Source organism: Hesperophylax consimilis, chromosome 2, assembly GCF_061612785.1.
Source record: "Hesperophylax consimilis isolate HC1 chromosome 2, BYU_Hcon_1.0, whole genome shotgun sequence".
NCBI classification, from domain to species: Eukaryota; Metazoa; Arthropoda; class Insecta; order Trichoptera; family Limnephilidae; genus Hesperophylax; species Hesperophylax consimilis.
The window spans coordinates 11,748,509-11,762,947 of NC_142837.1; the positions used below are offsets into that span (position 1 = coordinate 11,748,509).

The window sequence follows — 14,439 nt, forward strand, 5'->3', positions numbered from 1 at the left end:
GCTTGTGTGTGCCTGGGCTAAGTATTACTCAAATTCCTTATTGGAAGACGGTAACTGCGAAGTAACAGTTGCTTGTGTGTGCCTGGGCTAAGTATTACTCAAATTCCTTATTGGAAGACGGTAACTGCGAAGTAACAGTTGCTTGTGTGTGCCTGGGCTAAGTATTACTCAAATTCCTTATTGGAAGACGGTAACTGCATAGTAAATGCAATGTAACTTTGCTTGTTTGCGCCTGGGCTAAGTAGACACATAGATATTATTAGGTAATTATTCAAATCTATTTTTCAACAACCTATTAATTTAAATGATGATGAAAGAGAAAGGGGCCCTTTTGGCGTGGAGCTCTGTATGCCATTAATTAAAAAAATCAGGTAATTATTCGGGATCGCTGGCCACGCTTAATACGTCAACATAATATTTATTATATTTATTTAGAGAACTCTGTATTTACTTCGAATGTTCATTAATATTTGAGCTCAGTGGTTTTCAATAGATCTTTAACAATTCGTGAGCTTATTATAATTCCTGTTTTCAATTCATTTATTATTATCTATCCACACACTTCCTTCCTCTTATAACAATCTCAGGTGAAATTACGTAATGATATTTTATGGATATACGTAATAGGTACTACAACTATGTAATAACTAAAAATATCTAACTGTATCTTACTGTACTGTGTATGTCTTAACAAATAAATAAAGATTAATTTCCTCATAAGATCATGTAAAAAATTAATAAATTTTAAAAGTTAATATAATCTGCAAACTCGACAGAAGATTAACACGAAGTAAAAGTTTAAGAAAAAGACCACTCCTCAAAATAATATGATGCCCCAGGCTATAGCCCAAACTGTCCCCACATTGTGCCAGCTCTGGTTCTCAATAATGTTAAAATGATTTACATCTGACAACCGGTATAATTATACCTACATAAAAGATAGACGCAGTAAAAGTTACCCATGTAATAATACAAATAAACATAATGTGGGTACAAGTTAGGGACCAGTAGTGTCCAACTTCTAGATTTTTGTTGGCTAAGGAAATAGCAGAATCATTTATTGACTCGTCTGCAAATGATAATAAACGTTAATAACTGAAATGGAAAACATATTTACTCACTGATAACAAATAAATGAGTTCAATGAAGCCGATAAGCAAATAATATCTGAGAAGAATTTTTGTATCATAATAAAGTTATTTATCAAACTAGTGACGGACTGTTTGATTTTTAAAAATTATATCTACATGCTATCAATGAATACACTAATTCTAATTTTGTATATTTGAATACATACTGGAAATAAAATGTTTGAAAATTAAAATAATGCAAGGCTGATGAAAGTCTAATGTAATGAACAAGATTAAGAAAGAGGTGCTTAGATAGCATTGACACACAGAGCGGACATAGAAAAGAGTGTCAGGTGAATATATGACTCCGAAATGAATTGAAGAAGTCGGAGACACCCGGGGGAAGAAATGCCACAATAAAATAAATCAAAATGTATGCCATAGTTGGGTTGTGTGGAATTCCATCCTCTCTTCCTACCCCAGTAGTGAAATGGTGAGAGTTAATTCAAAATAAATTGCCAAAAATTAAAAAGATCTATGTTCAACATCTCTATAATACATATTATTATTTAATTATTGAAGACAATATTAGCGATTCCTAAACGAAAATCTGAAACAGAAAAAGATACGGTCACATCTAGGACTCGAACCCAGGACCCTTGCCTTGTCGGGGCACCGCTCTACTAACTGAGCTAATGGGACCCTATCTCCTTCGGTCATATTTAACTGTAAACTAGCTCAGTTAGTAGAGCGGTGCCCCGGCAAGGCAAGGGTGCTGGGTTCGAGTCCTAGATGTGACCGTATCTTTTTATGATTTTCATTTAGGAATCGCTAATATTGTCTTCAATAATTAAATATTACAATTTGAGGTTTTACTCACAAGTTATTCCAAAAAATAAACATATTATTATATTCATAACTGTATTTCACAGTCTTTGATTTCCAGAATTAATTTAACTTCATAAATTAAAATTAATGCTTTTTAACTATTTTAGTATGGGTTGAGTACCACTGATTTAGACAAATACTTTCAATTTAGTTTGATCAATAAGTTATTTCTGTCTCATGTCATGGAATAATTATGAGGGGGGTGGTCATAACATGCTATTCCAGGAGATATCAATAAATGTTAACAAAACATGTACAACTATGAAGGTTAAATAAAAAGAAGTTTAATTTATGAATATTTCAAACAGTCGAAGTCCATCAACCTTTGACCTTCAAAGTCACCACAGGCAGCAAAATGTAAAAATTGCGTTAAAAAACGAAACTTATTGGTAATAAAAATGGAACACTATTCGACATCAGTAACAACACATTCAAATTTCAAGCTCCGTGCTAGGATTTAGAACGTTGTCCCGATGCTACTTTCTTTTTTTCTTTGACGCATGTTCCAAACAATCGTCTGTTCATAGTTTAATTTTTTTAAGAAACTATTTTTGTGCAAAATATAAACTGCGCATTTTCTTGAAACTAATTAATCACCATTAAATAAGTGTAAGTACTTATGAATACTTTGAAGTGGATGAGTTTGTTTGCTTGGAGAGTATTTTTGCGAGAGGTGGAAAGGCTGATAAGGATATTGAATGAAGGGTAAACGCAGAAAACTCCATTAATGGAAGAATTGACTGAACGCGGTTGTCCAAAGAAGCAAAGCGCGATGTATGGCTATGAAGCATGGAACTAGCAGAAAAGGGATGAAATTAAACTGAATACTGTAGCAATGAGATCGCCGAGGCGTATGAGCGGTAAAACCGTGTATGACCATTAAAAAATTTGATTTCTGGAAATTTCTTGCAAGGTTGATGTAAACGTAATGGATAATATTAAGAAAGGGACCCTCAAATGGTTTGCGCATGCAGAGCGGATGTACGAAGAAAAGACTAAGTAGTTTAAACAACACGGAAGTACACGGATGAAGATATAGCACTATCGAGTGAATCAAATGCTTGCGTCAGAGTCAAGCAATTATTGAAGAGTCACCTAGCTAAATGCTGATATGACTATGTAAAATTGTACTGTAATTGGAATAAATATTCTGTTGGACGATAATAAAAAAATAAAAAAAGACTCGGTATAACGGAAGAGTATGTATGAGACGATATATGAATGTGAATGAAGCAAGAAGTGCATGCCGAGGCCGAGTTTTGTGGTGATCTATCCTCTCTGACTGTCCCTGTGGAAAAAGGTGTGAGAGTTGGTTAGTTAGTTCTTGAAAAATACGCTTTTAGAAAAAATTTAAATGGTACCACTTCCGAAAGTTAGGAGGAAAAAAAATCTGTTTAAGAAGGAACGGGTCCCATGACAAAATTTATTGTGCTTATCCCCCCAAGAGGCCCTTTCCCACCATTCACTTCCACTGCGTTCACTCTGCTCTGTTATAAGTTTCATAATAAAAAATATTTTATTTTTATTTCTTAACAAAAAATATTTCCACTTTACAATAAATTACAACCAGTTTACTAGAAGTCACAACCTCAAATTTTTACTCCAAACCGTCCATAACTCCAAGCAATACCGGGCAAACGTCAACTGGTCAGTTGATAATTTTCATCACAACCTTGATCACAAAATTAATAAAGTGGCTACAAATGATCTATGAAACTGAAGCACAGCTTTTATATTATTAACGCCGAAAAAAGTAACTAGTTGTATGCGAGGATGTTAAAATATATATAGACGTGCTGTAGAAATCTCAAAGTGGCAAGTCAAAAGCAAGACAATTGTATTTTATATTTTTAGTATAAAACAGCCACGCGTTGCGTAATGTCGTGTGCTACCCCTAAGTAAATTGCGTTTAAAAAGTTCCAAAATGCCCTCCTGCGTGATGAGAAAATGTTGTCATTACTCGGCTAACGTAAAAGCCAAGAAACGTCATTTCATTTGTAAATACAATTATTTCCTGAAGATTTTCAGGGATATAAAGGAGAGAAAGTGAGATAGCGAATGTAGCAACACATAAGTATAATATAGTATTCATCTTGTAGTGTAAGCGTATCTCGTTATCCCAGTCACACCAATGATGTAGAATGTAGTATTCAACGAAAATGCCACTCGCCATCGTTTATTTCATTCATGCGCACATATTCTTTGAATGTCTACAGATGTACAACGTTTGAATTAAAAATTTACTGGTAACAAGAGTGTTTCTTACTTGCCACATTTTATCTTGAGTTTGTGAGACAATAACGACTCTAGATGTATTGTAATGTCATTGGTTGTGTGTATTTTTTTAAATCAATAAATTATTATTGCATCACATTTCTTTTTGATGGACAAACATTGAATCTCTGTAAGTTTGAAAATGTAAATAAGTTTAAATATCAAAACATTATTAATTAACTCTCAAATGACTTGGCAGTCTTGCAAATCTAAGACATATACAATGCAACAACGTAATATAATATACACGGCTGAAGTGTTTACGTCACATAATTTATTATAACTGGGGTTTGCCAAATGAGATGAGATAATCCTTTGTAAACAAGTAGACTAAAAAGCAATCACACAATAGGGAAATATTTGGTAAATATTTACCTACGACTACCGTTTTTACTACTACAAAAAATTGCCCCTTTAATAACGCCTGCTCGCGTCCCCTTTAGAGTTATATCCCAGTTTTCAAGTAGTTTGTGGGCTACGCTAGGTTTGTATAGACTGGTTTGTGATTTAATTCTACCTAATCCAACCTTACCTAACATGTACGGAATATTTTCTCAAACGGTAGTCGTAGGTAAATAATTACCAAATATTTTATCAATAGAAACGTAGCTTATAATTTGAATATAATTCATTACAGAGTACTTTCATATTATTGGCTTGGATGTTTAATGGGGTATCATGCCATCCATGCCATGCTTGTCATTCATAAACGATATCAAGATATGTAGATAGTTTTGAAAAATTAACTTAGTGATGCAACATAATTTTAAAAAATAAACACATATAACTTTGTGCACGCCACTTTTGAATTAAAACAAATTTTGGACACAATCATCACAGCATTAAAATGAAATGAAACAATTTTGACAACATTTGAAAATTTTGTTTTAAATTTCGAAAATTATGGAATGATTATTTTTATTTAGTTACAATGTCCTGTTGAATACAGTGCTGTGCCCAAAACTGGTTTAAAAAGCGGTTTATGCAAAGATATTCAGGTTCATTCAAGTTTTAATTGTCCATGAACATGAGACAATAACAATCTTTTAAGCAAAATAACACCTTAAGTATTATATCATCCTAAAATGTGTCCCCATCAAGGTGTTGGCAGAATTTTTCCAATATGATACCACAATTTATAATAAATTATGAAATAAAGCTTTCTGATTACACCTCCCATTTAGATGCTTTTGGCACATGACATTGCAGAAAAAAACTAGAATGTTATTTTTACCGAAACCTTACAACAAAATACTCAAAATGAACAGCAATCATTGTTGTCAACATGAAACATGTATGTACTTACTCTGATGTTATTCCCAGTAGCCCAGGCAGAAAAATTAAACAAAAAGGTCACTTTTTCCCCGTTTCCTGTGTTGAACAGCTCCCATGCATTCAGTTGTTCTATACTTAATACAAAAAGTTGTAATACATATAGTATATTTTCAAAAAATCACTAAGTGGCAAGTCGGGGAAGAAAATGTCTATAAATTCTTATCAAGTAATTGTTTACACAACTTATATAATATTGAAAACAGTTTATTTGGATTAAAAAACATGTTTATCGAGATGTCCTCCTTTCCGTGTTGCACTTTATTTGTATACCCTTTCATACATAATATAAGCATTTGCTAACAAGTTACTAACAAAATGCACAATAACAAAAGATGAAATTTTTCTCAATTTCTAATTAGCATAAACATTCTTTATTCACGAATACAAAAATATTAGTTTTTTTTTTTTTAATAGTAAATAATTATTTTTAAATGCATATCAATATCAGGGTGCATTTTTGTTAAAGAATATAATCTTTTGGAATTAATTTTATATCTTTCGCACCATATATACAACGTAAAGTTATTTTCAATAAAAAATATAACAAGTAGAAGGAGTTCATTAATTGCATTACACTTATGATTAGGCAGATCAACACTATTGAATTCATAGATACCCAAGTTCATAAAAAGGAAAAAAATTAACTAAGTAAATGAGAAAGTAGGAAAAATTGGCAAAGAGTAGCATACAATTATTTTATTGCTACTTCACCGTCTAACAAAATGGCCAACTATTAATTTCAATATGGAACGTTGGAGAAGAGGTATGACACGGATTCGCCATTGTGGGTTCTCCTCACGGCTTCAGCAAACATCATAGACACATCGATGCACTGGATCTTGGAACAGTCCTTCATGTGTATGTCCTGAGGGATGGTGTTGGTGACCACCACAGCCTCGAAGCAAGCATTGTTGATACGGGAAATGGCAGGTCCCGAGAAGATGCCGTGAGTCAGGATGGCGTACACCTTGGTGGCGCCTGCCTCCAATAGCTTTTCTGCTGCATGGCAAATGGTTCCACAGGTATCTGCCATGTCGTCAACTAAGATGGCCACACGGTCCTTCACATCTCCCACCAGCACCATGGAGGCGACTTCGTTAGCCTTCTTCCTCTCTTTGTGAATCAAAGCAAACTCCACATTGAGTCTATCCGCAATTGATGTGACTCTCTTAGCACCACCCGCATCAGGAGATACGACTATACTAGTCCTCCATTCCATGATGTTTTCTTTGATCCACTTTAACACCGCCGGCTCCGCGAAGAGGTTATCCACGGGGATGTCGAAGAAGCCTTGGATCTGCGAGGCGTGCAAGTCCATGGTTATGATGTGATCGGCTCCGGCGACGGAGAGCATGTTGGCGACGAGCTTCGCGGAGATCGGAGCGCGACTCTTATCTTTCTTGTCCTGACGCGCGTAAGGAAAGCAGGGTATCACAGCCGTAACGCGGGAAGCAGAAGCGATTTTGCATGCGTTAATCATTATTAACAGTTCCATCAAGTTGTCGTTGATTTCGCCGCTGCCGCTCTGAACAATATAAACATCTTCTCCTCGTACAGATTCTCCTATTTCTACACATGTTTCCAGGTTACTAAACTTCTTGGTGACCACTTTTCCTAGATCGATACCCAGACGATCAACAATGCGTTGAGCAAGGTCTGCATGCGACGTACCGCTGAATACTTTGATGTTCGGCATTCTGGATTGAAGAACTAGTGGTCCCTCTGGGTTAGGCCTCAACAAGCTTTTTGCACGCACTGGGGTTGAATACGAATACAAGGGCATAGCCCTCGCCACACACTTGCTGATCAAAACGTGCGCTGAAAACCGGGCGTCCTAATTGACAGCCAGTGATGCCATACCGCGAAAATCAAAATCGGCAGATTTGGGAGAAAAATACCGGTAGATTAGACACGAAAATAGGTAGATCGTCAAAATATTTATAGGTGCTAAATTAGCAGTGATGGTATAACCGAAAATTTTATTTCCCTAAATTTCTGAATGGATTTATGTAGGGTGTTGCTCACACAGTACTGGATTCCTACAATATTTTTTCGATTCAATGGGGGAGGGGAGTTGCTAGAGAATTTCTGAGGAATAATTCTCCACAAAATTTTCTAAATAAAATTCCAAAGTATGAATCCCCACAATACTTTTTTAATCCGTGGGGGGTGGCTTGAGAATAACAGGAAAAACTTGTTCCCCACAATATATATATGATAAATGTTCATAATTAAATTCATATGTAACTTTGTTGTAATATTAATTTTCTTATAATTAAATTATAATATGTAAATGAAATCCTCAGCACGGGAGATCCCAGTGAGGATATCATTATATCTATATTTTACTAAGAAAAGAAGACAATAAATCATTATTATTAATATTATTTTAAAATCCATGGGGGGATGGCAAGGGAATGTTGAGAGAAATAATTCCCCACAATTTTCAAGTCGATTGGTAGAGAATTGAAAAATTACCCAGTGTGATTTTTGGAGGAACTTGCCCATAATTCAGAATCTTTTCACTGACTTCGGTAGATCAACCGAGATTTCGGTAGGTATGACCATACATCAACTATCTAATGGCATCGCTGTTGACAGGCAATAGAAGAAAGTGTTGCCATTTATATATATTATTGCTGAAAAAATTATTAAGTATCTACTTAATATTTATTTTACTTTCACAAATTAAACACAAATTTCACAACTGCAACGAAAAATAACGTATTATTTATGTTCGACCGTTTCAAGAAATTTAAATACTTGTTGAATTTATTATTCTTAAAGATAAAGTAGTGCATTCATGTTCACTAACTTTTAAAACTACGACAGAAAATAATTGAAATTCTACTTCAGAATGAAATAATTATAAAATAAACAAAAGTGACATCATCAAGGCAGTCAAACAGACCTAGCGTCCAAAAGTTAATCTTATAAATAAGACTTGTTAGTAGGTACCTACTTAAATACCTACCAATTTAATTGTAAAACCATAATATATTTTATATACATTTAAAAAAAATTCAAATTAGGAATTATACAATTGGTCTTAACATAAAGACATGATAAAAACGGTCAAAACAAATACCACAAATTTCACGTTAAAAAAAAATCTTTACCGAATCATTAAAACGGCTACCATCTTGAAACGAAAACGGAACGTACACAATAATGTAGTGTGCCAAACGATCGATAAACTTGTGAGAATTGATAGTATCTTTATAAAAAAATCTCAAAACAATATATTCTTATCATAATATATTTAGGGAACAATAACTCGAAGCTTGTGACATGGAAAAATGATGAAATACAATTTTATAAAAATATTTCTGTAAGGGACATAAAGTTCCTTTATAAAAATGGCTGGTATATTTTATCAACTGAATATTTTTCACAGAAATGTCCTTGCCCATGAGAGTTTTTAAAATAATTCACAAATGAAAAATGTTTATTTTATTTTACAATGAAAATGCACAGAATGTGAAGCAATTTTTTTTCAGGTCTAAATCGGGACCTTGGAATCACAGGAACCTTACTGCAAAAACTAGTGTTTTGAGTTATGCTTGCGTTCGATAATGCCATAATCATATTTATTAGGGACATAAAGCTCCATCTCGTACATATGGCTGTTTAAGAGATACATTGGGCATATCAGCATTCAAATCTTTATTTGCATTTATCACAAAACCATGTTTTTGTAGGCCCCTCTGATTCCAAACCCCTGAAATAATTGTGTAAATTTGTATTGCCATCAGTTTTACAGCTGACAGGACTCAAATAAATCACAGAGAGTTATTTTCGTTTTTGTACTGATCAAGAACCCAAGTTCTGAGAAACTTATTGGGAAAATGTGAGTAAATGTAACTTGTATGAGACGATGTATGAATGTGAATGAGGCAAGAAGTGTGTGCCAAGACCGAGTTATTTGGCGGTCCGTCCTCTCAGCCTGCAGGGAAACGGCGTGATGGTTAGTTAGTTACTTAGTATATACAGGAACCCGTGTCAACAATTTTCATAACAATTACTCTTCCTAACAGTTTCATAATACCAAACATAATTTTTTTTTAAATATTGATATAAATATATATTATCGTATAATAACGTACATGCTTCTGGTCTCTTTTTCACTAGCACTCGGTAATAAGTAGGCATAAGCAAGACATATGCACCAGTACATACAAAAGTTAAGCAAGCCTTACACCGCAAGCGGAGCGGAATTCATACACTCATAAACAAGTGCTTTCATAAAAAAAAAGTGGCGAGAGGAGTCCATAAGGAACCTCCGCTTACAGTTGGCCAACCTAAAAGATGGGTCAAAGAGAATAGGAACATAACTATATTCGAATATATTTTTTAGCATTAGCTGTAATTCCTTATTTCAACAGACACAGGAATTTATAATTCTTCAAGTTGAGATCACTCGCTCATACTTTTGTAACATATTCTGTGCTATATTTGTAGTTTATCTGTCGAGAAATAAAATAATTAACATTTCAAATACATTTATTATGTACTTCAATTTTCTTTTTAATAATTGGTACCTCATCACTTGTAAAAATAGTTATCTATCAAGATCCAATTATGAAAATGACACTTAAATTTAACCTCCTTGAACTTTTAACATTAAGCTACAGACCGACTTGCGAGCAGGCTCTAGATGTGCGTTGACCCGCGAACATAACGGTACAGCTCGCAGGTGAGTATATACAGGTATATTATAAAGGGAGAAGGAATTTAGGGGATCTTGCATTAGAAAATGATGAAAAGAAATTAATTTGTTAAGGTTTCCATTTATTAAACATATGTAATTAGGCTTTAGGGTGGTGAGCTGTGGTGGCAGCCTTCCTCATCTGGGTAAGGATGTTGGACAGCTCCTCACGCTTCCTCTTGGCACGGATGTGTGTGCCCAGGCGCCTCTTCAGGAACTTCAGGGCCCTCTTGTCGCGGGACACCTTCAGTAACTCCATGGCGCGCTTCTCATAGGGCGCGTGGCCGACCACCTCCCTGATGAGGTCGCGCACAAACTTAGAGTGCTTGGTCAGCATCTGGAAATTGCAAATGGCAACGTGAGATATGGAAATCTAATTGCACAACACAGCACACAATTTTGAAATATGTTACATAATCATTAAAATAAGGTTTCTAGTTAATATCTTTGTTTTTTCTAACCGCATAATAGAAAAGAAAATTAAATAAGATTTTTTTCTCCATTTAAATTTAGATTTGTGGGTTGGCGACTTTTTGCCTGAACGCTGACAATTTGGATAAAAAGTGATAGAATATTAATAAACAACAAAGAATGCGACACTGGTAACATGTTGTTCCTTTAATAAGTAACAAATGATAACAAAGAAATGATTTTTAAAATTTTATAAGATAATTGCATTTAAATTATAAAATAATTTCATAAAACAGATTTGATATAAGCTTGGTATCACTTTTAATGTCAATTGTTAATCTTTGAGGGCAGTAATATACAGTAAACAATTAATTAATAGTCACAAAACAAATTTCTAATACCGGCGAGGAATGACTACTTCATATTGAATTATTTAGAATATATCCTAAATAATATATTATAATATTAATATATTTATATTATTTCCTAGCTGATTTAATTAAGTTGTGCTAAGAATAAAAATTTTGATTGTGAAAATTGAAAAAGGCGAGTTCTAAATCTGGGAGAAAAATATTATAAAATTTTCGAGGAGCAAGGAAAAGATTTATTGGATTAATACTATTTTATCCCGCAGGTGTTGTAAACAGTGTCATGTTGAGGAATGGTAATTTCACTAAAAAATACGACAAACTGCAGCATCTAAATATTTTGTTAATTATCAATCAATTCTAAAAGTAGCTGCACAACAGAACTTTCAATATTATATTTTAATTTTGATCAAATTGTCTAAGGTTTTAGCATTTAGTGAAGATCATATTTTAGTTGCTATTTTCCCACATCCCGTAAAGTCACTAGGGTTTCACGCTGGTGGGTGGTATTGATTTTAAAGGGGGTGACAGATTACGCTATAAGATCAAAGCATTTTATATAACTCCATATTGCTCGCCATACAATCCCATACAGACCTGTCACAAGATGATGTGCTATAAGTGTGGGCATGGCGACAATATGCGCTGTGAGATCACAAGGCTAGCCAGGCTGTATTTGAAAATAATGCGACCCCCGTTCCCACTTAGGGCAGGAATATGACAGATCCCATACAAAGAAATGATATTCCGCACCAGTCCCCCAATTTATCTGACCCTGTCTCCCGGGGAAGATTATAGAGTAGTGTGTCAGCTTTATGTCAACATATAATACGTACATGCGATGTCCAATTTATGCGCGCATAATATAGCGTAATGTGTCTAAAGCCCCGTATTCATGGTAAACATTAGTTTAGCAACAAAGTTGAATCAACGTGTTGCGGGGTTGCTGTCAACATGTTGCTGGCAACACTGCGTGTTGCGGAGTTGATAACGGCATGTTGACAAGCTCTCGCCCGACGAGCGTAAACATTCGTTCTCTCCGCTCATCAACAATGTTGCTAAACTAATGTTTACCATGAATACGGGGCTTGAGGCTTAAATCATTTTTTTAGGTTTACTCCACACTGCATTTAAATCGACTTCCTTTACAATTTCGATGTCTAATTATGACACAGAGAAAGAGATCTTTTCTCGAGTGACAGATTTAAATCGACTTCCTCTACAATTTCGATGTCTTATTACGACACATAGAAAGACATCTTTTCTTCGACTGGTTAGCAACCATTGAGATTATTATTAATGTAAATTTAATAGTAGGTCTGAATTAATTTCTGCATAATCTTGCGTGCCTTTGTGTAAAAACTGGTACAAAGAAGATACATGAGTCCAATGTTCATTTCTTCGAAGAAGCGAGACTCTTTCAATTGAAGAGCCAAACCACTGTCGCCCAAAATGTTCATCATGAAAGAAATATTTGTTATCGGCTGGCACAAGCGTTGCATCAAAATGCTTCTCCTCCGTCTCATCTCTAACTCGTCTGTCTGAACAATCAGTGAAAGAAGTAGTGTGGTGCTATCACAAGACTAAATACTAATTATTGTTATTCAGGCTTCATTAAATTCTTAAAAACAAAAATTCTTTTCTTACTTTCAATAAATATAACTTGCCCCAAATTTTTTATGACAATATTGTGCAATAAACGACATGCTGCCGATAAAAAAAAAAAAAAAAACACAATTGAACCAAAGTCGTGAAACCAACACAAGGATTAAGACAAGCATAGCACCGGGATTACGGTGCCAACAAAGGTCCGGGATTCTCAGTTTATAGATTCCGGGATTGAAAGCTCTAGTCCCAGTCAGATCTGCCCTTCAGAGGATCTAATGGAATGGAATATGATGTTTGTGGCTAGTAATGTCCTTCTGAGGTTTGAGGGGTTAGCAGGTGGAAGGCCGATAACTCTTTGGTGAACATGTTAATTTTAACCTCCAAGCTTTGAAAATCTATTAAGGAGAAAATCAGAATCGCTTCATTTTACCATCACTTTAGATTCTACATTTTAATTTATGAATGAAACTTCTCCGACGGTTAACATATTTTTTGCGTTTTGGCTTTCAAGGGGAGCCTCGTAAAATAACTACAAACCAAGTAATTCTATTTGAATAGACAAAGATATTTGCTGAATCGAACATTTAGGTTTGCCAAACAAAAGGGTAATTTTGTTGTCTTGTACATGACCAATAACCAAATTAATAGGTAAATAAAACATATTAAACTCTAAATTGCAGTTGAAAACTTGATTGTTGTTGTTTGGACTGATGACACTATCATCCCATTTGTCATATTATATTACACAAAAATAACATGTTCCTTTGACACCAAGCACATTTAAAATGGAGTAACTTAATAGAGCGCTGTTTAGTTTTCGTAAATTGAGTTTAATAAGAGAAAGTGAGAAATTCAACTAATACTTGTTGATACACATTTACAATAACACTGACAATAATGTCAGATGAATAATTGGCATCCCGGCACTAGTATTATTTTAAAATGACAGCTCCATTTTTAAAATTCAAATTAAGAAGAAATTCACTATTAAATAAATAACACTCCCTGGATTATAAAATATGTCTGTACCAGCAAAGTATTGAGAGACGATTCTTTACGAAATTCATTGTCAACAATTCAATGGTACACAAACACAGGTCAATCTTTCGTGGGTAATTATTTACCCATTCTTAAAAAGGCGTATATTTGCACAAATCACTGAGAAGAAAAGGGGGTGTAATGGAGGCTATGTAAAGAATTGAAATTGAAAGGTTCCATGTTAATTGCCGATCAACCAAAAAATTGGGGAATTGAAATGGGGAATGAAAGTGGCGTTTCGGGAGAAACCTTGCTAGTTTAAAACGGGCATTAAAGTTAAATGAATAGTGATGGTCATAACAAAACGTCATCTTACCCCCTTCCTCCTGGAGGGCCTGATTTTGACACTCCTTTCGGCGGACTTCTTCCCGGCAGACAGCTTAGTGGTCCTGTGGCCTCGATCCAGACCCACGGCGACTTCATACCTTATCTTCCTCTTCTTCGGCCCATCGACCTTGTCGGCCTTGTTCTCAGATTCGGAAACCATGCTAAAAACGAAACGTCAAAATGTAAAAACATTTTCATGTCTTCATAAAATAACTAATCACAACTACTTATTTCGAAATATCTATATTTTTAATAGCACAGAAAATCAATTTATCGTCTGAAACTAATCTAAAATTTATTGAGAAAAGGATTACTTGGATAAATTAAGATCGATGGAAACACACCAACCTTAGTCCGCGATAGATAACCTAAAAGAAATTTCAAGCGGCCATAATGACAGTGCTGCCACAGC

At 34.6% G+C, this 14,439-nt stretch overlaps 2 protein-coding genes across 3 annotated transcripts; both read right to left on the reverse strand.

Annotated features, from left to right (window-relative positions):
* Positions 1 to 5,792: 5,792 nt before the first annotated feature.
* On the reverse strand, positions 5,793 to 7,434 carry LOC149425699 (ribose-phosphate pyrophosphokinase 1). Its single transcript, XM_089644468.1, has one exon. The coding sequence runs from the start codon at positions 7,348 to 7,350 to the stop codon at positions 6,307 to 6,309; it is 1,044 nt and encodes a 347-aa protein (XP_089500594.1). The 5' UTR covers positions 7,351 to 7,434; the 3' UTR covers positions 5,793 to 6,306.
* Positions 7,435 to 10,337: 2,903 nt separating this feature from the next.
* On the reverse strand, positions 10,338 to 14,439 carry RpL36 (ribosomal protein L36). Of its 2 annotated transcripts, none has more exons than XM_089641285.1 (3): positions 14,376 to 14,439; positions 14,017 to 14,188; positions 10,338 to 10,612 (listed from the first exon to the last, which is right to left on the reverse strand). In XM_089641285.1, the coding sequence occupies exons 2-3, from the start codon at positions 14,185 to 14,187 to the stop codon at positions 10,376 to 10,378; spliced, it is 408 nt and encodes a 135-aa protein (XP_089497411.1). In that variant the 5' UTR covers position 14,188; positions 14,376 to 14,439; the 3' UTR covers positions 10,338 to 10,375. The 2 variants fall into 2 exon arrangements, with proteins under 2 accessions (XP_089497411.1, XP_089497418.1); XM_089641292.1 differs by having other exon boundaries at positions 14,342 to 14,432.